General features: G+C 41.2%; 1 protein-coding gene across 1 annotated transcript; it reads left to right on the forward strand.

The window, feature by feature from the left end:
* Window positions 1-5,330: 5,330 nt before the first annotated feature.
* Window positions 5,331-22,395, forward strand: API5 (apoptosis inhibitor 5). The gene is made up of 14 exons (XM_015630382.2): window positions 5,331-5,526; window positions 8,978-9,139; window positions 9,925-10,018; window positions 11,047-11,112; window positions 11,466-11,617; window positions 12,938-13,144; window positions 13,657-13,761; window positions 14,434-14,523; window positions 15,075-15,256; window positions 16,396-16,489; window positions 16,974-17,030; window positions 18,100-18,176; window positions 18,507-18,643; window positions 20,244-22,395. Exons 1-14 carry the CDS (start codon window positions 5,458-5,460, stop codon window positions 20,321-20,323), a joined length of 1,572 nt encoding a protein of 523 aa, XP_015485868.1. The 5' UTR covers window positions 5,331-5,457; the 3' UTR covers window positions 20,324-22,395.
* Window positions 22,396-23,736: the final 1,341 nt, after the last annotated feature.

Genomic DNA, 23,736 nt, shown 5'->3' on the forward strand with positions numbered 1-23,736 from the left:
GTGGCAACAGCTGTCTCACCAGCAGCAGCCTCAGGAGCAGTGGAAGGTACAGAATGTACTGCTCAGCGTGGGAGCTAGGTCAGCATCCATGGCTGAATTCATCAAGCAAGAGGCAAGTGGTGGGGAATTTCATAGAGTCATAGAATGGGTTGGAAGGGGACCTTGAAGATCGTCCAGCTCCAACCCCCCTGCCATGGGCAGGGACATCTTTAGGCAGACCAGGTTGCTCAGAGCCCCATCCAACCTGGACTTGAGCATCTCCAGGGATGGGGGAATCAACATCCCTGAGCAACCTGTTCTAGTACCTCACCACCCTCATGGTTAAGAATGTTTTTCCAATATCTAATCTAAACCTAAATTTGTTCAATTTGAACCCTGTTCACCCTTGTCTTGTCACTACACATTTTGTAAATTCTTGCCCCATCTTTCCTGTAAGTTCCCTTCAAGTACTCTAAGGCTGCAATTATCTCACCCCAAAGCCTCTTCTTTCCCACGCTGAACAATCACAGCTTTCTGTGTTCCCTCACAAGAGACATGCTTCAAACTTCTGACCAACTTGGTAACCCTCCTCTGGACTCACTCCAATAGGTCGATATCCTTCCTGTGTTGAGGACCCCAGAGCTCCAGGTGGGGTCTCACCAGAGCAGAGGAGAAGAATTCTGCACCCTGCTGGCCACACCTCTTTGGATGCAGCCCAGGACACATTTGGCTTTCTGGGCTGTGAGTGCACATGGGTGAGTCATGTCCATCTTCCTATCCTCCAGCACCTCCAAGTCCTCAGCAGGGCTGCTCTCAACCTATTCAACTCCCAGACAATATTTATACTGTGGATTGCCCTGAACTAGATGCACTTGGTCTTATTAAACCTCATGATATTCCCATGAGACCACATCTCAAGTTTGTTCAGCTCCCTTTGGATGGCATCTTGTCCTTCATGTGTGTCAACTGCACCACTCAGCTTGATGTCATCTGCTGAGGGCACTCTTGATCCCATCTTCTATGTCATTAATGAAGACAATAAATAACACTCATCCTGATACAGACCCCTGAGGAACACCACTCATCACAGATACCCATTGGGACTCTGAGCCATTGAACACCACACTCTGGAGGTGATCTTCCAAGCAATTCCTAATCCATCCAACACTCCACCCATCAAATCCATCACTCTCCAATTTGAAAAGAAGGATGTTGTGGGGGCCATGAACTGGCAGTGTGAAAATGCAAAAGCTTGAAGGCAAAATTCAGAGACAAATTGTCCTGAGTGAGCCCAGAGAAGCAACAGACTCCCACTGAAATGTCCAGGAGGTAGGAATCATGGCATGGCAAGTCAATGATGACCATCATAGCAAAAAGGCACAATGCATCCAAACTTCAGCCTGTAGAAAAGTAACATCCCAATCATTTTATGTCTTTTCAATGAAGGATGCAGTACCCATTATCTGTCCTATTAGTTTGCCCTAGCCAGCATTGTATACATGTGGAATTTTCAACAAAAGTAGAATAAACTCAGTATAAAACAGTCATGTGTCCCTCTTCCATAGATGCTCTTTGAGATAACCAATTTGTAGATGCTTTGTCTGCTTTTAAGTCTTCTTGCCAAATACCATATTTCACAGTCCCATTTTCTTACTCTTCAAGATGTTTTGTCTCGAATATTGATGTATGAATGTTCCACACAAACAAGACAATCAAAGACTCTGAAGAGGGCTGGGTTTTCAATCTTTACCCAGCCTTGCCCGTGTGAAAGACATGCAGAATCTTGGTCTCCAAACGAGAGCACCTATTGACCACAGTTAATGTGCACAGCAGAAGCTTTGTTGGGTCTGTGAGAGCTTCTGAACTGTAGAAGAGAGGAGCATTATACGTTCACAAACCATTTAAAGGGATGTTCTACATTTCCTACACACTGTGGCAGGGCTAGCAGTAAGAGGGATACAAGCAGACTGTGTACAAAGGCAGCAACCTGAAAAAAAAAATAAAAAAGAAAGCACAGGGTGAAAGAAAAACCCGGCTCTACTTCTCTAATCCCTTTTTTCGGCTGAATTTGGAGATGTGACTTGGAACAGGCTAGGCGTAAGGTTTTCTCCCGAGGGCCATGCGGCGCGGCTCCGAGCGCGGCGGGGATGCAGCAAGGGCCGGGCGCTGCTGCCGGGAGCGGCTCCTCCGCGGGGCCCGAGCGCCGCCTGCCGGCACCGCCTGGCACCGCGCCCTGCGGCCCGCCCAGCCACTGCGCTCCCGCGGGAACAATTCCTCGCCTTGCAGGGGAAAATTTTGCGAGAAAACCCAATCACACTAGAAGGAATCAGTGGGAAATCTGCGCTTGTCTGAAGGGAGCAGCTAGGTGCTTACAGCTATACAGGGTAATTTTAGTGTGTGCCAATAAGGATTTACATTGCCTTTACATGTGTGAAGGTATTTATGCACTCGCTGTATTCCCCTGTGATATCTGGACACCATTTTCTGAAAAATTCTCCACAGATTTTTAAGATGGATAGGGGGTTAACTGCTGTACCCTTTCACACATAAAACCTCTGCTAGCGACTCAAGCCCAATTCTAAAAAGTGAGATTAGAAGAATTCAGGATCAATTGCTCATCCAGCATAAGCCAACAAATGGACCCTATTTCAGTCACTTTATTATTCACAGAAACTTTCCAGGTTTACTTCGTGGGATTAAACCACTATTCCAGTGTGAAGTTTTCATTAAGAATGTCTTCTCCTTCTGTCATAATGGAAGTATTTTCTTGCCCCAACTGTGGCTTTGTCTGAACCCAGTCCCCCACCAAAGACCAGTGCACTTGTGGGATAATTTCTTTCCTCAGAGGGAAACAGAAAACTTCATTAAATTCACAAGTAAATTATTTTTTCCTCTGGAGAACCTGCAGTGATTCCAGAGTACTTGATTTATGCACCGGAAAGGAAGTCAAATGTCTAATGACACCACTTCATTATCAAATTTACCACAGGGTTACCTCTACATGCTTGGGGTTGCAGAGATTGAGATGAAAAAAAGAGAGAAAAATCCTGACTGATGGCCAGATTAACCCTGTTTTGTGAAAATATGAGATTTGCACTGCAGAGTCTGAAAAAGCTGTGTCATTCTCAAATGTGCATTTCAAGCTTCTGAGTTCCTAAAGCTGCATTTTCAAAACATCACAGCTTTAACAAAGAGATCAATGACTAACTTTGAAAAGTAATTTCTTCCAAACATGTAACACCATAAGTTCTTCATTTATTTTCCTTCTGTATAAAAGCTAAAGACTAACGGTGATTAATTTTAAACAGGTCCATTACAAAAAATATATATGTTTCATAAGTAGGTGAAAACTAAATACTAGAAAACAGAAATTTTTGTAAGGAGAGAAAAATTGAAATGAAAGATGTAAAGAAACAAGGAAATAGTTAAGGAAATAAAATTCCAGGATCAAAGGATGGAAACAGAACAAACCTCAGAGAAAACAATTTTTTAATGTGGCTCTGTATACCCCTTTTCATTTTGTGTGTTCTTTGTTAGAAAGACAATGACAACAGCTGAATGTATCACTGCTACAGAAGCTGGAAAAGTATAATTCCAAGGCCTATAATAGATGTTATAAAAATGTGATTAAAATAGTTAGTTGTAACAAAATATATACCAGTTAATCTCCCTGTCATGCAGCCAAAGTCCAACATTGGAGTTCATCTCCCATCACTCTCCAGTGTCTGAAGTACCCCCTCTGCTCTGCTGTGGAATGCAGAGCCAGTCTTTCCCAGAAGGTACACAGCCCCTCTCATAACCATTTTCATTCATGCTTACTTCTTTTTTCTCTCCACAACTGTCATATGTACATACAACAATGCAAAAATGCTGCATATGTATCCATGCTTGCTATGGAACGTAATCACAGTTTGATAGAATGTTCTTGAGGAAAAAAAGCAAGAAAAGGAGATAACAAGGCAGCTCCATCTTTATAGACACTTCAGAAGGGAAAGTAAAAAGCAGTTAAATGAGATGCTTATCCTTCCCCTTTTCTGGCCACGTTGTAAAAGCTTGCCGTGGAAGTGCTGATAAAGATTATTATAATGAATTTTAAAATCTGCATTCAGATGCAATGCTGCCTGTAAAATGCTAGAGGACAAGAGATTGACATGTCTTAATATCCACCAGTCTGTCTGAGGAAGCTCTCCCTCCCTAGAAAATGACAGGTTCTCCTAACAGTCTTTTGTTATATTAAAAATATTTATTCTCTCACGTATTATTTTGTTCCCACTACTAAGATTATTCAGCATATTCTTTTAAGATTATTTTGGGTAAGTGTGATGGCCACAAGCACACCGAGGGACAGGATGTGGTTAGAGCTCTCTTGGATCTGACAGCAGCCATAAGATCTCCACACCCTCAGACCCCATCACAGTATGCAGGAATGACATGAATCCACCAGTGGACAGGTAAAGGCACTGAGCCCCAATTCAGGGAAGGGGACAAAGGTGACTGACGCTGTCACTACGGCCACTGGCTGAAACACTGAATAGAGGAAAAACAAAAGGCAGCAAATGATTGATGCTGCCATACGTCCCTGCTGCATGCAGTCTACCAGCATGGACTCTGGAGACAGGCTGGAGCTTCAAATGCCTCTAACAGCATCCTTCATGTTGCTGAGAAGGACATTAAAGAAAAGTCCAGTGCTTTGCTTCGTTCAGCCTCAGATTCACATAAGGGGAATCCACTTTCATTTTAAGTGCCTGTCAAATTTGCAGGACGTTAAAGTGTATTGAGATATGAGGAGGAGACACTGCTACCTTAGCCTTAAAACATTTGCCACAATTTGTATTTGGGGACTAGAGTCCAATGAACACACGCTGCTGTCATTGGCATGAGTTGCAGATACCTTGGTTTCTGGAATTAGGGAGCATCTTCCTCTGCAGGAAAAGATGCAAGTCACCAAATCACAGAAAAGCAGTCTCCATCTGGTACTAGGAGCTCAGAGTGCAACAAGCACTTCCCGAGCATCTTCCATCGTAATTGTATAGGACAGACAAAAAGGAACAGCAGTTGTATTGTAGTCGTACAGGACAGAAACGAGGCGCTGGGAGAACTCATCAGTCAAGGAAAGGATGAGCGTGAAGAAAGGCCCGGGGTGGGGAGAAACACCTGCTAGAGATGAAGTCCGCGGCACGCCTGTGAGCACAGGCGCGCAGGCGAGGCAGTGTTGGCTAAGGCAGGGGGCGGTGAGCAGCCGCTCGGGCCGGGCGCTGCGGAGCTCGGCGCGCTGGGCGCTCCCGCGGCTCCCGGCCCTGCGGTGCCACCTCCCAGCGCCAGGGGGCGGCGCGCGGGCGGCGGCGCGCGGCCGCTCTGGGTCTGGCGCCTCGCTGGTGCTGACGACGCGGCCCGAGCGGGATCGGCGGCCGGAGCGGCGGCGGCGGCGTTAGCGGCGCGTTCGGTGTTTCGGCGGTTCTGCCCCTTCCCCGCCGCGCCATGCCCAGCGTGGAGGAGCTCTACCGTAACTACGGCATCCTTGCTGACGCCACGGAGACGGCGGGCCAGGTGCGGTGTGGCTGCGGCCTGCAAGGCCTCGCTAGGCCTCGGGCTTGCGTAGCGCCGCCGCGGGGTGTTCCGGGCCGAGGCGGGGCGGGCGGGCCGGGGTGCCGTCAGAGGGGCTGCTCGCCGCGCCGCAGAGCCGGCAAGCCGCCGGGGCTGTGCTCCGCGTGGGTTTCCCCAGGCCCGCGGCTGCGCGGGGCGGGTGGAAACGAGCAGCGCGCCCGGGGACCTGCAAGGACCGCTGCAGCTCCCGTCGCTTTTGCAGCATCCGCGGCGTGTCGGCAGCTCTCCTTTAAATGTGGCGTCGCGGATATTAACCAGTTCTTGGCTAGTCAGGCTGTTTTTCGCAAGGGGGCGGGGAATTTCGACTGGTGAATTCAGGCCTTGAAGTCTTTGACGCCGCACTTGCAGATCCAGCGCACTTGCAGATCCGGAGGGCGTCTGGCAGGGCTGTCTTGCTAAAAGGTTTGCTGTGGGAAGATGAGGTCTTACGGTTTGAAAGCTGCCCATAGCCTTTTGGGTTTTTTCTTCTTTGATGCAAGAATGTAAGGTTGACCCTTAGGACTGTTTTTTTTTTCTGTAAAACCGTGGCGATGTCTGTTTATATATTTTTATATATATATTTGTATATTATATTTCTTTATTTATTTATATAAACATTTGTTTATACTATTACTGAATTATTCAAGAAAAGAGGATGACTTAGAATATTACCAATAGAAAATACTATGGTTAGTTACAGCTAGTTTTGGAATTGCATCAGTCCCTCGTTTTCCCAAATCGCCTCCTGAAAAAGCAGAAGATACGTTTTTTTTTGTTTTGGTCGTAATATCAATAAATAGGGAAGTATTTTTGCCATTTCTTTATCTAATCATGCATTTTAAGCTAAACGAGAATGCTGTTTATACGAGGTCATTTAGAAAGTTCTTTAAGAAAACAAATAATTTGGTGGTTGATTGGGGGCAGGGGAGTGCTGAAGTTTCTTTTTTTCATTTTAATTCATGTCCATTCACTTTGCTTGTGTGGTTCTGCCCTAGTGAACAAAGCATCCTTACCGACAGTCCAGCAGAAACCTCAGAACCAAAAACAAAGTGCAAATAAAATGTACTATCACCTTAGCACTTTAGAAATGTATAGTTCATCTCACCTTGATTCTTATGAGTAGCCATTGTGAGGAAGGAATGGCCATCTTAGATAGAGCAAACTCCAGGGTGGTTAAGAAATGCAGGTGTGACAGGGATGGTGTATAAGAACCTCTGAAGGTAAGTATAGAATGAGGATTCCTAAAACACACTCCCAGCTTTGCCCCTCTGCAGCTTTTGGGTTCCCAGAGGAAGTGTCTCTGTAACCAGCATAGCTTGTGGGGTTATTCTTCAGTGAACTTTTCTGATGCTTTGTTGAACTGAATGTGCTTCTGGTACATAAAGGTTGTGTGCTAAAACGTTTCATTATTTCATTAACCTTTGTGACGGAATTACCTCTTTTAATTTGTCATTTCATAATCTTCCTTGATGTCTCTCAGTTTTTGCATTCTGGAAAGCCATGATGAACATGGCTCATTCCATGTTCATCAGTTTTATCTCACTTAGTGCTTTATTATCTCTTAACATAAACATGTTCATGTTTATGAACATGGTCTCTTTCTGCAAAAAGTCATAGTCACCCTGTCTCAAATAAAGAAACATGGAACACAGGCACGGGGACTAGTAGAAGTTATGATATCAAGAGAAGTAGTTTAAAAGACTGTAAGCATTGAGCTTAGAGTATTTTGGTTGAGAAAGGGGTTCAGGTATGAGGTGTCCACAAGTGGAATGAAGGTAAGAAGTTGAAAAAAACTATTAAGAAGCTGGATGAAAATAGAGAAGAAGACAAATATTTTTTTCATAATGCATTGTGAAACTTCTCACAGGGCACTGTAGGGTATGAATTGACTCAAGAACTAAGTTAATGGATGATTGATCAATTAACAGTTACTAGAGACAAAGGTCTGGACACTTGTCTCCAGTTTAGGACATTCCTTTGTAAAGAGGAAGGGGATGCACAGAACAGAAGGATCACACTGCTTCTGTAGTTGCCTGTGGTTTTTCTACAGCATTCCATGCTGCCAGGTACAGGTGAAACAAACTCCTGCCTGAACTGTATTTTGCCTACATGGTAGGCGTAATTAGCATGCTGGAACACAAATGGAGGCAACACAGGCTACTCTGTTCCATTGCTGCATGAATGCTTTTTCATATGCATTAAGTTTTATGTGTTCTACAATAGAACTTGTTCTTAACGTGCAGCCTGAGAACTCATGTCTGTAATGTGTGTTTTCATTGCTAGTTTGTGCTGGCTCATTCCTGCCTTTGCTGCTGAGTGCACTGCATTGGCCCAACTACAGAGTGAACTGGCTGGTGATGTGGATCAGCTGAAAGGCAACCGATTCTTTCACTGCTTATTTTTCATCCAGATCACTTTCCCACTCCAGATTCTGGCAACACAGAGCTATCAACAAGCTGTAGGGAGTGCTTCAGGGGCGTGGGCACTAAATTTTAAAATGCAGTTTGCTTTAGAGGCCATTAATGCAGTGTACTGCTATGTAAATTAGTATCTGTATTTACTATGGGATAACTTTCATGTGGAGTAGTGGTGATGATATATGTGCCTCTGGAAAATTTAATGTAAATAAAGCAAAGAAAGTATCTTGTGCTGTCGGGGTTGTAGTTCAAAGTAGGATAAGCTGTTTTAAGTATTCTTTTTCACAACCATGAGAAAAATTAATTTTAGAAGGTCCTGATTTCCACTAGTATCCCAGTAAGGTGACTTCTGTTTCACAAACACACAGCTAACCACAACAAAGACTTCAATTAATTTAAAGTTTCAGTCCTGCAGGCACAGAATCAGAAGCACCTGTGTGATTCTAGTTGGAGCAGCTAGAGAATATGTTACTGTTGCTGAAGTGTTTGTTCTTATATTTGGAATATATATTCCTATATTTGAAACTGGAGGTTTCTGGGATTTATTTTTTTTTTAATCTAGTTTCCCTTAATAGTTTTTCCAAGCACTGTATTTCATCCCAGGTTAACTACCTGAATAGATAGCAGAGATTCCAGGTGAACTTAACTACCTGAATCAATGCCAGAGATACTTTAGCACCGAGTATGTTAACAAGAATGTACAGTGGCACAGTTACTGGGAAAGGTAATCTCTACTTCAAAGACAATACATGAGCATACAAAAGGTAGAAACTCCTTGAAAAACTGGCCAAGTTCAGTGGCAGTGATCATAGAATTCCTTGCACTAATCTAATCACAGTGTGTAAGAGGTGTTACTCCTGGGGCTGGCAGCTGGAGTGGTACACACTTGAACAGACAGGAGCCAAGCAGCAGAGGCAAATATTACCAAATTGGCATGGATATATCAGTCTAAGAGAGTATAGTTCTTTGTAAGAAATGTATTTGTTTTGTTCTTTCAGCATAAGGATGCCTACCAGGTGATCTTGGATGGTGTGAAAGGAGGTGCCAAGGAGAAGAGACTTGCAGCCCAGTTTATTCCTAAGTTTTTCAAGCATTTCCCTGAGCTAGCTGACTCAGCTATCAATGCCCAGTTGGACCTCTGCGAGGATGAAGATGTTTCTGTAAGAATAAGAACCTTGTAGCAAGTTGATACTTTGAATTTATATTTTGCTATTTTTTCTCTCTTTGTTTAATGGGCTGTGTCTTTTGGGAGGGGAGGGTTGGTCTTTGGAAGTCATAAATTTAATTGTATTCTTGCATTTAATTTATTGTGCGATGGCTTGGGAAGATGCATGTTTTCATTTCTCTTTTTTAGCTCCCACCACTGATCAGAGGAATAACTGTAGAAAGAAACTTACAGTTTATTTGAATAGTATTCACATATTTTCCTATCAAAAGCTGCTTTGTGGTAGTTGATCCTGGTAAATACTGCTGGGAGATGGAATCTTGTTTGCACCTGAGAACCACAGGGATGTGATTCTGACTGTTATGCTTCTTGAGATGCTTCATGCTGCTTCTGTGGTGCTGGTGGAAGCTGTACTCTTGAAGCATCCTTGCTTATCAGGTCTTAAAGGATTTGGACAGATCATTCAAAGATTTCTTTCAGTGCTGGGAACAAACCTTAGAGTTTATCCCTGTCATTTGCACAACTGTAGAACTATCCTTCCTGTTAGTAAATAAAACTCATTAACAACACACATTCCAGCCTTTATTTTGTTGATTATCGGAATGATTTTGTGAACAGAAGGGCTGTTTGAATTTGATTTTTTTTCCAGTGCTGCCTAGATCTAAGAAAAAGACATTATTTTTTTCATAAATATGTCAAGATAGGGGGATTTGGGACGTTAATGTAATTCCTGAAATGTTTAAAATTTTTAAATTTCTATATTACTGACAATTTTGGCAGATCCGGCGACAAGCGATCAAGGAATTGCCTCAGTTTGCCACTGGAGATAATCTTCCTCGGGTAGCAGACATACTGACCCAGCTTCTGCAGTCAGGTAGGAGACATATCCTGCCTGATCTCCCCATGGCACACCTAAATCTGTATACAATTTTGGCTTTGTAAAACGTTTTCCATTGATTCATAATTTATCCCAGTGCTTTTCATATCTTTGTTTTCTTTTTCTCCTGCTTTATATTTGCTGTACAGTTAGGTTGCTGCTTCTGCTGAAAGGTCACTAATTATTGTAACTAGTCACTAACTATTCTAATCTAAACTGAAAATCTTTATTTTAAATAAAACAAATATTTTTTCATTCAAGTTTTTTTTCATTCAAGTTCTCTGAAAGCATCTTAGAAAAAGGCAATGGGGGGGAAACCTTCCAGTTATGGACTGCAGCAAAATGCTTTCTGAAAAAGAATTACTGAATTTCTGATCCAGTTTCTAGAACCTGAAAAAGCCTGAGGGCATTTTGTTCCATACACTTGCATTTTTGGCGCAAAATAAATATTTTGGGGATAAATTCAGAATTTAATATACATTTAATCTCAGTGAGTTATAAAGTGCTAAATATTAGGTGTTCAAACTTCTTTTAAAACTGTATGGTTAAGACTCTGGGCATCTCAGAAATTAGGTTTTGGTTTGGGTTTTTTGAGATTTACACCATTCTCCATTTGGTTTAAGAGAGAAATAGTTGCCACATAGAAATATTGTTGATTATTTAAGAGTTTAAAAATAAAGAACTCCTTATTTTACATTAATTAAGTGAAAGTTAGCTTGTTTATTAAAGTAACTCAAATATATAGATTAATAACTTCCCTTCAGGTTTTCAGTCCTATCAAGTTTCATGCTTTACCTTTGACAGAGAGACTACAGCAACAAATACCTTTTTTATTTTTGCTTCCAACTTCCATAATCATGGCTTTGAACTAACTCAGTCTAATAGTTTTTAAAAAATACAGGCTATTTGTTTATAGCTAAATGCTGAGGACAGAATACTTCTTGTGCAGTATTAGCAGTCTTTGTTTTTCTTCTCTTACCTTTCCATTTCGAGTGGATGTATGTTAATTCTTTTTCTCTCTCCAGATGATTCTGCAGAATTCAATTTGGTGAACAATGCCTTGCTTAGTATATTTAAGATGGATGCTAAAGGTAAAGGATACAGTTTTCTATACATGGCTTTTATGAACACTCCTCAGTCTGTGATAGGATGAGAACAGGACTTAATATTTAATTTTTAAGTGCAAAAGTGAAACACACTCTTAATTTTTTGGTTTTACCAACAGTACTGAACTTAGTTGTGAATCTGAATCATACAGACTTATAAAAGTGTGGATTTTTATGTCGAGATACATGATAATTGTAAATTTTTTTAAAAGTTAGTATAGCAGTTATTTTAAAATGTGTCATGGAATCTTAAAAGACGAAACTTGTTCCTTCTGCCTAAAAAGTGCAGGTCATAACTTCTGAAATAATTTGTGTTACCTGATATATTCTTCATTCAGGGACTTTGGGAGGTTTATTCAGTCAGATTCTTCAGGGAGAGGATATCGTGAGAGAGAGAGCCATTAAGTTCCTTTCTACAAAACTGAAAACCTTACCAGAGGAAGTGATGACAAAGGAGGTGGAAGAGTTCATATTGACTGAATCAAAGAAGGTGAGTGCCTGATTTCACTTCAAACTGAAGTATTGTTCAACCATCCCTTATCATTGGTGTTGCTTTGGAGGTCTATTTGAGCCCTGTACAAATGTGATCTTGTGTTTACCTATTCTGATAGGTAAACTCCAAAGTTTGCAGCATTTTTTTGTGGTAATGTTGAAATCATGGCTCTTCTAATTTTTTAAGCGTGACTTTGATTAGAATTGGACACAATCATTCACATTGGAAAGGGTCTTTGAGAGATTGATCTGCTCAGTGAATCATGCTCAGCTGATTTCTGATCAGTCTCAGTGGTTTTTCCAGCTGGGTTTTGAAAGCCTTTTAGCAAAGTAGAGTTCCTATACTCTGTGGGCAGCCAGCTTCAATGTTCAATTGTCTCCAACAGATTTTTTTTTTCCCCTCTATCCTGTTGGAAAACTCCCGTTTTAGTTTTGTCATTGTTTCATTCCAACCATGTCTACCTCATCAAAGAACCTGGCTGCTATGGGTGGTGTCTTGCTCTAAAGTGTTGGAAAATTAGTTGGTTTGCCACACCCACAGCTCTCTTCCCTTAGGCTGGAAAAGTCTGATTGCTTTAGGTTCTCCTCACAGCTCATGTGCTCCAGACACAGATCAGCTTGTTGATTTGCTTTCCTAAACCTTATCAAGCGCTTCCTCATACAGAGGAGCCCAACACTAGGTGCACTATTCCTGATTTGGTCAGATGAGAACCCAGCCAAGGACCTGTCAGTCTTCTGTCCCTTTGTTTCCCTTAGTCTGTGCTCTTGTCCTTAGCCCTGAACACTGCTTGTCACCCAAGGAATGCTGCTGTCACTTGTGTTAGCCTGCTGTGCCCCAGAACCCTCAGTCTTCCCAGCAGAGCAGTTCCCCAGCCAGTCAGTCCCCTACATGTGCTGATGCAGGGAAGTTAGTTCATCCCAGGTGCAGGATTTGGCATTTGTCCTTGTGGAATCTTACGGGATTTCCGTGCATTCCCTAAGCTGAGAAAGATGTGAAGAGTTTTAAAACAACCAGGAATGAGTAAATACTTGTTTAAGATTTATTCTGCCTGAAGCATTTGATTTTTGTTAGATAGGAGTTTGTTCTTAAGTTTAGAGTTAAAAAAAACTGTTACCTATGAGCAGCTTGATGACACATGCTTTGATTTGTAGGTGCATTCAATTATACTGAATGTTTTCATGTGTTCCTTCAAATTTGTGTTTTTAAATAACTAAATGCTAAATATTTGCACACTTTACCTTTTCAAATGCAGTAAGTTTGACTTGGAGGTTTGCAAATTACCACCACAGAAATATGTTTTCTGTTTTTTCTGTCAAGGTTCTAGAAGATGTGACCGGCGAGGAATTTGTTCTGTTCATGAAAATATTGTCTGGATTAAAAAGCTTACAGACAGTCAGTGGGAGACAACAACTGGTGGAGCTGGTGGCTGAGCAGGCTGACCTGGAACAAACGTTCAATCCATCAGACACAGACTGTGTGGACAGACTGCTGCAGTGCACTCGGCAGGCAGTGCCATTGTTCTCAGTATGTATTTGTTTACTTTGTATGAGAGGTACTGAGGAAAGGTAATGGCTGGAGCTTGGCTTTGGTGTTCCCAATGATTATGTTTGAAAGACCACAAATCTGTACTTTTCCACCTTTAACCTCTGATGTATCCAAATGTTGGAAACATCCTTAAAGCCTCCAAATGCAAAGATACCTTATGTTTTTCTCTTCTCTTTACAAATTTAAGATGTTACAGCGAATTAGGACAAGAGTCTCACATTATTTTGTATTAATTTGATTAATTCAAGTCTAGTACCAGGCAATTGCAGCACTTATGGGCCTATACTTGGGTTGCAAGCTGCTGTTGTGAACATCCTCTGAATTTAGGTTACCTTCAAGGAGGTCTGTGTCTTAGGAATAAGAGGGAAGTTTAATAAAGCTTTAAGGTACAGTTGTGAGGCAGGCGTTTTTAAGGATGGAGAGGTGATGGGAGAAAAGACTCAAGAGTAACATGAATAATGTGTGATGGTTTGTTTGTGGTTTTTTTTCAGAAAAATGTTCATTCTACAAAGTTTGTTACTTACTTCTGTGAGCATGTTCTGCCGAACCTCAGCTCTTTGACTACTCTAGTGGAAGGTCTTGATATCCAGTTAGAGGTAAGCCAAAGCTAAAACATCATCCAAATAGTGGCTAATAACCATCCTAAAGACAGCTATTTTAAAAATCACAATCTCTTTCCTCAAGTAGTTTTCATATCTTGGCTTGTAGGAAAAGTAGCTGTCCTAGAAAAAACATTAGCTCTATTGAGGCATGACTGAGCACTGCCTTTTAAAGCATGTGTCATCTGTCCCAAGCTTTTGAAGCAAGGTAGAATAAGTAGATCAATGTAATCATTTTTATATTACTCTCAATTTTTTTTAAGCACATAGCATTTACTGAAATGATGACTGCATAGTTTGTGCTAATTTAGCCTCCTAAGGGAGTGGCTTAATGTCTGTAATTTTGTTGACATTAATCAGTGCTACAGCTTCAGTTAGATCTCTGTGGCTCTTACTTGAAAGTGAGCTGAGCTGCAGATGTGGGAGATGAAGTTTTGTTTACTTGTTGACTAATGCTTGGTGGGATTAGACACACAAACCTGTGGTTCTCTTGACAGACAGGAAAAACAAATTAGGCATGTACTTCCTTGTATTCCTTCCTGCAGTTTGGGAGGGATTTGGTTGTAATAGTTGTGCCAGCCATAGTGATGGGAGAATTGATTTTAGGTTGAATGTTAAGATTGTATACTTTCAGTTCACACACAAAAACCTGGCTATCCTTATCTGTAGGTTTTGAAGCTTCTTGCTGAAATGAGTTCGTTTTGTGGTGATATGGAAAAGCTTGAGTCAAATTTGAAGAAGCTGTTTGATAAATTACTGGTAAGACTAATACGATTTTTATTCATGTGAAACAGTAGGAAATTAAGTTTTCATCAAAACAAGTTATTTTTATGTATTCATCTCTTTATCCTTTTTCTGAAGTGGCTATTTCAGAGATAGTCCTGTCCACCGATAGAAGTTTGAACATAATTTTACAATTTAAAGCCTTTGTAAATAGAGTTGTTACTTGAATAGTGTTTTTAGTCCTGTAAACTCGTGTTTTTTCTTTTTAAATTTCATAGTCATGAGAGACTCATGTTGATCTCATTAAACACTGTATCTGCACTGACTATTCTAAGCAAATTCAGCACTATTCCAGAAGCATTGGTGCAGTACATTATTGCTTCCTGTGGCAGTAGTGCCACCACAGGTATTTCCTTTGAGTCGAGCCACAGAAGTGTAGGCAAACCACCTGCACCAGGGCCTTATTCAATAGTATAGGTGGATACTTTCCAAATTGTCAGCACAGATAAACCATCCAGTTCAAACACTGTGAAAGAGAAGTCAGCATAAATGTGTCTCACGTATTTGTTTTCCTTTCTGCTCTTTAGGAGTATATGCCCCTTCCTCCAGAGGAAGCAGAAAATGGGGAAAATGCTGGCAATGAAGAGCCCAAGTTGCAATTCAGTTATGTGGAGTGTTTATTGTATAGCTTCCATCAGCTGGGTCGCAAACTTCCAGACTTCCTCACAGCCAAGCTGAATGCAGAGAAATTGAAAGACTTCAAAATCAGGTAATGATTTAGAGGCAAGTGTTGATGTTCTGTTACAAGGTGTTCATTAAAAAGTGTTAGTGGGGTTCCCTAGGGCACAGCACTGGGGCTTGTTCAACGTCTTAATCGATTATTTGAATGAGGAGATTGGCTGCATCCTCAGTAAGTTTGCAGGCAACACCAAGTTGTGTGGGAGTGTTTATGAAAGGTAGGAAGGCTCTGCAGATGGTTTTGAACAGGCTGAATTGATGGGCTGAGGACAACTACATGAGATTTAATAAGGTGGAGTGCTGAGTGCTGCAGTTGGGCCACAACTACCCCACATCGCGCTGCAGCCTTGGGGCAGAGTGGCTTGAGAGCTGAGCAGCAGAAAGGAGCTTGGGGGTGCTGGCTGATAGCCAGCTGGGTATGAGCCAGCAGAGTGCCCAGGTGGCCAAGAACGCCAGCAGGACCAGGGCAGTGATTGTCGCCCTGTACTCAGCATTGGTGAGGTCACACCTCAAGTGCTGTGTCCAGTTTTGGGCCCCTCACTACAAGAAGGACACTGGGGTGCTGGAACATGTCCAGAGAAGGGCAGTGGAGCTGGGGAAGGGTCTGGAGCAGACGTCTGATGGGGGAGTAGGAACTGTTTAGTCTGGAAAAAAGGATGCTCGGGGTGACCTCATTGCCCTCTACAGCTGCCTGACTGGAGATTGTAGTGAGGTGGGCGTCAGTCTCTTCTGCCACGTCTCAACTGAAAGGATGAGGAAATGGCCTTATGTTGCACCAAGAAAGGATCAGATTAGATACTAGAGAAAAAAATTTTACTGAAAGAGTGCTTGGGCACTGGAATAAGTTGCCCAGGGAGGTAGTGGAATCACTGTCTTAGGAAGTGTTCAAGAGGCATCTGAATGTGCCACTGAATGTGGGGATATCGTTTAGGTGTGACAGTTGGACTAGCTGATCCTGTAGGTCTCTTCTAACCTTTATAATTCTCTGACTCTATGAAAGTGTGAGTTATTGTCTTGATGCTAAAGAAGCACAAATCAGATTGATGGAAGACTTATTTTGAGCATTTCTTCTAAGGGGGAAGAAACAAGATGACAGCTTCCCTTTGCTTATGCTTTTATTTCTACAGGACTATGTAAATTTTACTAAGGGATTGTTTTTAAATGTTTTAGGCTACAGTATTTTGCTCGAGGGTTGCAGGTGTACATTCGACAGCTTCGTCTGGCACTTCAAGGAAAAACAGGAGAAGCTTTGAAAACAGAGGAGGTAAGAATTGTTCAGGAATTCTGATTCTTCTCATTGCACCTACTGAAAGAACTGTTGGGACATATTAATAGGCTGAAGTCAGTTTTAAGTATGTAAATAGATTAAGGAAATGATAGTGCTAACATCATTGCAAATGCGTGTTACCTTATGCTACGTTTTGCAAGTGAAGATGATTTAGTTACCACTGTTAGCTGCTTGTTGCAGCCACATGTATTTGGTTTGTGCTCTGGGCTTTGTTTTGAAGGGGAAATTTTCATATGTTGAGAAAAAAATCCCCAGTGGGAGCTACAGTGCAGCATTAAAAGCAGCTAGTTAATATGAAACTACGACAACCTTAAAAGCAGCTGTGATAAAAACTTGGACGTGTACACACTACCACTGTTACTATAGAAATTCACTAGGAAGAGCAGTTTAATGTTAGGACATCATGAAATGAGGTTGGCATAAAGCTACTAGATTCTCAGTGATTCTATTTTTTTTACAGAACAAGATTAAAGTGGTTGCCTTGAAAATAACCAATAACATTAATGTTTTAATTAAGGTAAGTCCTCACATTATGAAGAACTAAATTCTCACAGCAGAGTAACTTATGCAGAAGAAAGGAATAGATTTGAACCAAGTTGTATTTTGTTATTGTGTATTGTGTTAGTTGGTGGTAGCCAGCTCAGAGTTGATGGTGCTGATTTATTTTCTGAAGAGGTGGATCTTGCTGATCCTGCAAGCAGGTTAGCTTTTGCTGCTACTGCTCTTGGGATGAGGTGTGGGTACACTTTCTTGCAGCACTAGTATCCCCAGGAAAAGATCATCTTGCTTCTTTAGGGGTCTCTGGATTTTCTTGTCATTTCCCTTTCCTGCAGTGAAAGTGAAGAGTACTCCTCTCAGTGAGGAGTTACGGAATAGTTCAAGGAGGTACAAGGAGATGTAAAGGAGGGAGGAGGCAAAGCAAGCTTCTGTACAGAACCTGTTTCTCCAAAAACCCTAGAAGATATGGGCTGCAAGAAAGAGACTTTCATCTGGAGCCCATGAAACCATTCTGATGTCTTCTAACCCCCTTTTCCTCTCTTTCTTCAATCTCACTTTCACTCACAATAAACCAAAAATTTGGTCTATCACACTGAGAAGCCTATCTTGTACCATCATAGGGATATCAGATGTCTTCCAGCAGGAGGCACTGTAGTTCATCATAAGATGCTTGATGTGTACAGGGATGGAGAGAAGGCCTGTGCTTTGTAGATGCCCAATTCCTTGAAACACTCAAGGCTGGATTAGATGGGGGTCTGAGCAACCTGATCTTGTGGAACATCTCCCTGCTCATTGCAAGGTCACTGAAGTAGATGGTATTTAAACAGCCCTTCCAAACCCAAACTAGTTTATGATTCTCTATTTGGTCAGTGTAAGACACTAATCTGCTAAGATAAATGCTGCTTGAATTTCCTAGTAAGGGCATCTGGATAAGGCAGTAAGCCTTCTGTCTCTGCCATGGGACTAAAGGGTTTAAAATTATTGGAAAGTAGTGGTTATTCTGGAGTCTCAGTAAGTAGCTAAAATTTTGAAGTGCAATCAACATGAATTTAACTGTAGAATAAACTGTCCAATTCTGCCTCCCTTAGGATCTCTTCCACATTCCTCCTTCTTACAAAAGTACAGTTACATTGTCCTGGAAACCAGTACAGAAGACAGATGTAAGGTAAGAGTTCTTAATGTAATAAAACAGTGGGGTTTATTTTGTAAACAGTAAAAATTAACCTCCCAAGCTCTGTCTGTACAATACAGACAGCATGTGAGCTAGTTTCACATCAAAAATAACACCCATCCTGTGGCTGTGGAGAAATGTTCTTAGTCTTGTTTTAGGGATACTAAAAGCTGAATCAACTGGAGGCTTTTTTGAGATACTACTGTTCAGGGTATCATCATTGGCTGCTGCTGGCTTCCAGTGGTTAATCTTTATGGCTGAACTGCTATTAGTGTACTTGTCACCACAAGGGTGTAATGATATGTTTTTGTTTTCTTTTGTCAGTCAAAAAAGAGCAAGTGAAGATACAACCTCAAGTTCACCCCCAAAGAAAGCTTCAGCAGGACCAAAAAGGGATGCCAGGCAAATATATAATCCTCCCAGTGGAAAATACAGCAGTAACCTGGGTAGTTTTTCTTACGGTAAGTTAGGCAGCTTGGAAAAACTTTATCAAGTGACAGTTGTATCTTGGGGTGGGGCAAATAAATATCACACCTTGGAAGATCAAATTGTACTGTCATGAGTTTTTGTTTGTGATGGTCTCTTCCTAGCTGTTGATGTATTGCAGTGAATGTTACCAGCCTATAACTTACATAATTTGCAAGTTAGTTTTAGTAGTGTTTCAATACCCAGAGTTAGTAATTGCACTGTTGTGTTCTCTGTTCTGACACATAGTGCACCAGTTTCCCATTGAACAGGCCAGTTAGAGCAAGTGGCAGAGCTGGGTCACCTCCTGTCATACAACTGGACCTGTGCTCCATTACTATTACAGCCATTGCTGGTGTTGCAGACCTGATCCAGAAATTCTGGGAATTGTGAGATTCACTGTGCCTGCACACAGTCATGTCCTTGTGCTCCCAGTGACACTGAATCTGCCTTTCTGCAAGTCATATTTTTGGGTGAAACACAAGAGCAGTTGCAGACTGGATGAGTAGGCCCAGCAATGGCAGCAGCCTATCCCTGTCTTTCCTGTAGGCCCATTGGTCCTACCTCTGGCAAGTAAAGAGTCTGCTATGAAAAATTGTCAGCCACTGGTTGAAAAACTAATACAAAGCATTGGTAGATATATAAAGCAAAGAGAAGAGATAACACCATCTGCAAATTTCTTTTTCTAAACTTCAGGTAACACACCTGTGTCTTTTAAGATAAGCTTGTAATCCTGCAGGTCTAAAGATTGGGAAGCTTTCAAACAGAAATGTTTTAGTGCTTGCTACTGTTTCTTGTTAGTGAGATGCTTCAGCCTCCCCTGTCAGCTGCTGATTCCTGTAGCCTTTAAAACCAGCATGCAATTCTCTCTGTAGATCAGTATAAACTGTATTTTAAGACTGTACATGAAGAGAAGTCATGGAAGGGGAATGAGGGTTTGGCACATTTTCAAACAAATCCAAAGAAAGTGTATAAACTATTAGGGTTTGTGTTGTTGGGGATTTTTTTTTTCTGTGATTAGATTTGTTCTTAACAAAGAGAAAGGAAAAACTTTCTAGAGTGTACAAATATTTGTGTGGTATCCATCTCTAGCTAGCATTTTTAATGGAATGATGATATCAGCCCCAGGAAAAAGAATAATATGCTGGTGATAACTTAGTGTTAAGGATAGGAAAGGACAGATAGAAAGACAAAGTTCTGGGTTTCCATCATTCTATAAAATCACTAGTTGCACATCAGACTGACACCTCAAGATTAATATTGTGTTATTGAACAGGAGGAAGAGCTAGGCAGCCAGTTTTCAATTCTGTGGTGATGGATTTGCCTAAATATAGTCCCAAATTACAGGGACAGTTATGTATCACAGCATTAGTATGCTGAAAGACTGCACTTAATTTAGATGGGCTCATTCTCCTGACCTCCTTTTAAAATTAGTGGGGTCCATTTTCCATCAGAAAATAACTCAGCAATTTCATGGTCCATGAGCAGGCGTAGCTCAGAGACTGAAGTTACCCTTTAGTACCTCCAGACCCTGCTATTAGTTTGGATCTGTATACAGCATAAAACCTGCCTAAAAAGTTTTGACTCTTATTTCAGAGCAAAGAGGTGGTTTCCGGGGTGGACGAGGAAGAGGCTGGGGAGGACGTGGCAATCGCAGCCGAGGAAGAATCTACTGAGAAGACTGCTAAATCTTCCATGCCCCTGAAGGGCTAAAGTGAAAGTGCTACTCAGCAAGTTCGCTTGGAGCATTGTTTTCTTCAAGGACTGCCTTCCACTGAGACTGACTTAAATGTTCTTTATACCTTTGTATGTATGATCTACTTTTCTAACGGACTGCAACTTGTCCATAGTGAAACTACAACTGTATTTTTGGATGCTTACAGTCAGCAGTTTTGGGTTCTTTCTTTTGAAGTGTCTTCAGGATTCAAAATTGGAAAAGAGCATAGATGTTTCATCAAAAGCTGCATCTTGACAGTTTGTATATTAACCTAAAAGTCAGCTACTGCATAACTGAAACTATATAATTGAGTTTATGTATTAATGGACAGGAAAGGCATGACAACAGAGATACGTGTTAGATAAGCTTAGCAGCTGAAGTAATCCTTTCCTCATCTGTAACCATATTTTGCAATATGTGGAGAAGAGTACCATTGTTAAATTTGCTTTGATTTACCTTCTTTAATTGAATTGAATGAGATACATGCTGTTTTTTTTAAAGTTTGCAACATGGCTGAAAATCTATTCTGCTTGTAGCATGAAGCAATCTTCTTACTTAGAGATGTGGAGAATGTGGCGTTTTTTGGTTTGCACATCCTACTCTTCTCCGTGCATTGTAATACAAAAGTGATGTTTTGAAAATTAATTTTTAATGTTTAATATGAATATGTGCATATAGTTATGCCGTGAAATCTCAGTAAATGAATAGCATAAAAAACCAAAACAATAAATGATTAATTATTTCAGGAATGGGTAAAGACTGATGCAGTGATTAAGCTTCATAGGCTGGAGCTGGACCATAGAAGTTTCTGGCTCTTTTCTGTTTTATGCAGATTTCTGGATTAGTTGGCACTTGAGGGTGGGTTGGTTGGTTGGTTGGTTGGTTGGTTTTTCTTGTTTTGTGATTTTTGTGTGTGTGTGTGTTTTGGTTCTTTTTTTTAACCAATAACTGCATTTAAAAATATATAAAAATATAATAAAATTGTATTTTGGGTAACATTGAAAAATTCCAGCTACATAGTTCGATTCAGGTGGAAGAATTAACAATTCCATGCTATTTTTTCCATAGCAACTTAAGATTTTTATTTACTGGTGTGCACCCAGAAAATACAATGTAAGAGCACAATGCTTTTTTTTTTTATCTCACCACTCAAAATTTTCTCAGGTCATTCAACATTGTAAAGAAATTAGTATATAGTAAAAAGAAGTCAAATCAGAAAAGAATTTTAATTAAGTGTTTCGGAGCATGTTGATGTAAAATACCTTAGGCTTTAGAAAGTGAATAATACTTCTTATCCTCCCTTTTTTTTGCCCAGTGGTATCCACAGGTGATGTCTCCCCACCCTAGTTCCATTTGTATTTGCTTGTGAATCTGATTCAGGTGTTTTCATTAACACTCTGATATTTATCACTACAATCAGTAGGCATGGAATACCAAAATTATGTCAAAGTTGGAAACATTGTTGATGATGCTAAATTCAAAGTCTATTTTTGCTTAATTCTGAAGCAGTAGGTAGGAAACTTTGGACATTCCAGGACACATGAACTGACTTTGTATTTCTCATTACATGCCAGCTGCTAAAGTATGTTTTGGCATTAAAACCATGAAACTTGGCTAAAAGCTTTGAAGGAGAAATTTGTGAGGTCAAAATGTCACTCTGAAAATAGGCACTAGATATGTAAAAGCTTTTGGGAGAAAAAAAAGACATTTTGCATTTGAGGCTATAATTGGTATTTTGAGGGGATTTAATAATGTAATCCCAAAGCCTAAACATAGCTTGTATTTAGATTAGTAACTAGGTATTAGCTGCTTCTTTTCTCACTAAATTTTGAGTGAGTTTTGTGTGACTCCTGTATTTCAGAGGTGATGTGCAAAGTTCTTTTGGCCTCAGAAGTAGTTAGATTCTTTTTCCCCGGTTTCCTATCTATTTTAACACAGTGAGTTCTTGTGGAAACACCTGTTTACCATCTTGTTGAACTGTAAATTCTCCCTTACAGCTTTGGAATAAATTCATTTTGTAATTTTGTTTGACTCATTGTTTCACAGTTACTCTGCAGCTTCGTGTCACCTTAGTAAAAGAGGTTCTGTGGTACCTTTTTGTTGTTGAGTTACTCCTTAGATTGCTGTAGATGCAGAAGGGTGTTTGCCACTAAGTAATGGATCATAATAAGACTGCATTAACTGTTTCAAGTTTGAAGTAATTCAACTTTCAAATGTAGAATTTTGAGGGGGAATTTAAATATTCATTGAAAGCTGCATGTTATAAATCTTATTTGGAAATGCAGTGAGAAGGAATCAGTCATTGTCAAACTCCTCGATGCTGACAGTGTGATACACTTTGTTATTACCTTTTGAAAGTTAATGTTTACAAACAATTGGATGGGTGAAGTTGTGGGTGTTAATATCATTGAAATGGGTCCTGGTGTCTCTCCAAACTTTGGGTATCAGGTTTGTTGCAGAGCCCGGACAGCCGGGCTCCTGAAGAAGACAAGGACCTGCACCAGCCTGAGTTTCTGAGCTTTGGGGTTAAATAGCAGGTTCAAGGGGGGAATATGTGGAAGGCTGTTCGGGAGGGCTGTACCTTCCTAGTGCCTCAGGCAGTGGGGAAGGAAGAGAGCAACACGCCGCCGGGAGTTTAGGATAAAAGGAGGCTGCGCCCTCAGAAACCCCGAGAGAGAAAACCCCGCGGGCGCGTGCCCCGGTGGACTCTTCCTCTATTGGAATGAAGTTGAAGAACTCCTCTGTCTGCTTTTGGACATAAACCTCTGGCGTTTGTGGATCTTCCTGACACTTATGATGGAGCAAGAGCCACTTGGAAGGGCAGCCTAGGGTTTTTTGTGGAATCTGTGATATACCTGATTTGAAAACTCTAGAAGCAGTAAGGAACTATCATACTTGTGCAGTATTTTCTCTAGGCTAATGGAAACAGAATCCCTTGAACCATTGGCACACCATTTGTAAACTTGTTCTTGTTTCCACTTAGTGAGTTTGAGTTGGGAGTGAATGCTGCTGTTTAATGGGCAATGGGAAGTTTGATGTTCCCAAAAAGCAGGATTGCAGAAAGATTGAACAGAACAAAATTTGAAGGGTGCAGCGTTCAGGTATCTCTCGGTACGAGGGAAACAGGCTCTCGCTGATGGGTTGGTATTAGAACAGGAAAGGAGAAGTTCAGGTCTTGCTGTGTAACTGAAAAGCATTAGAAGGGAAAAGGCGCGATGTGTTCTTCAGAGCTCTCTTCACCCAGCTGCTGGGAGTGCTGGCATCCTCTGGGTGTGCATGGCTGCAGGGACGGCTTCGTTTGCCCTGGGCACAAAGTCGTCCCCTCGCGCCGTCGTGGCCAGTGTTCCAGTGTGCCCCGGACAAACAGCACCT

The sequence above is a fragment of the Parus major genome, chromosome 5 (assembly GCF_001522545.3).
Source record: "Parus major isolate Abel chromosome 5, Parus_major1.1, whole genome shotgun sequence".
In the NCBI taxonomy this organism is placed as follows: Eukaryota; Metazoa; Chordata; class Aves; order Passeriformes; family Paridae; genus Parus; species Parus major.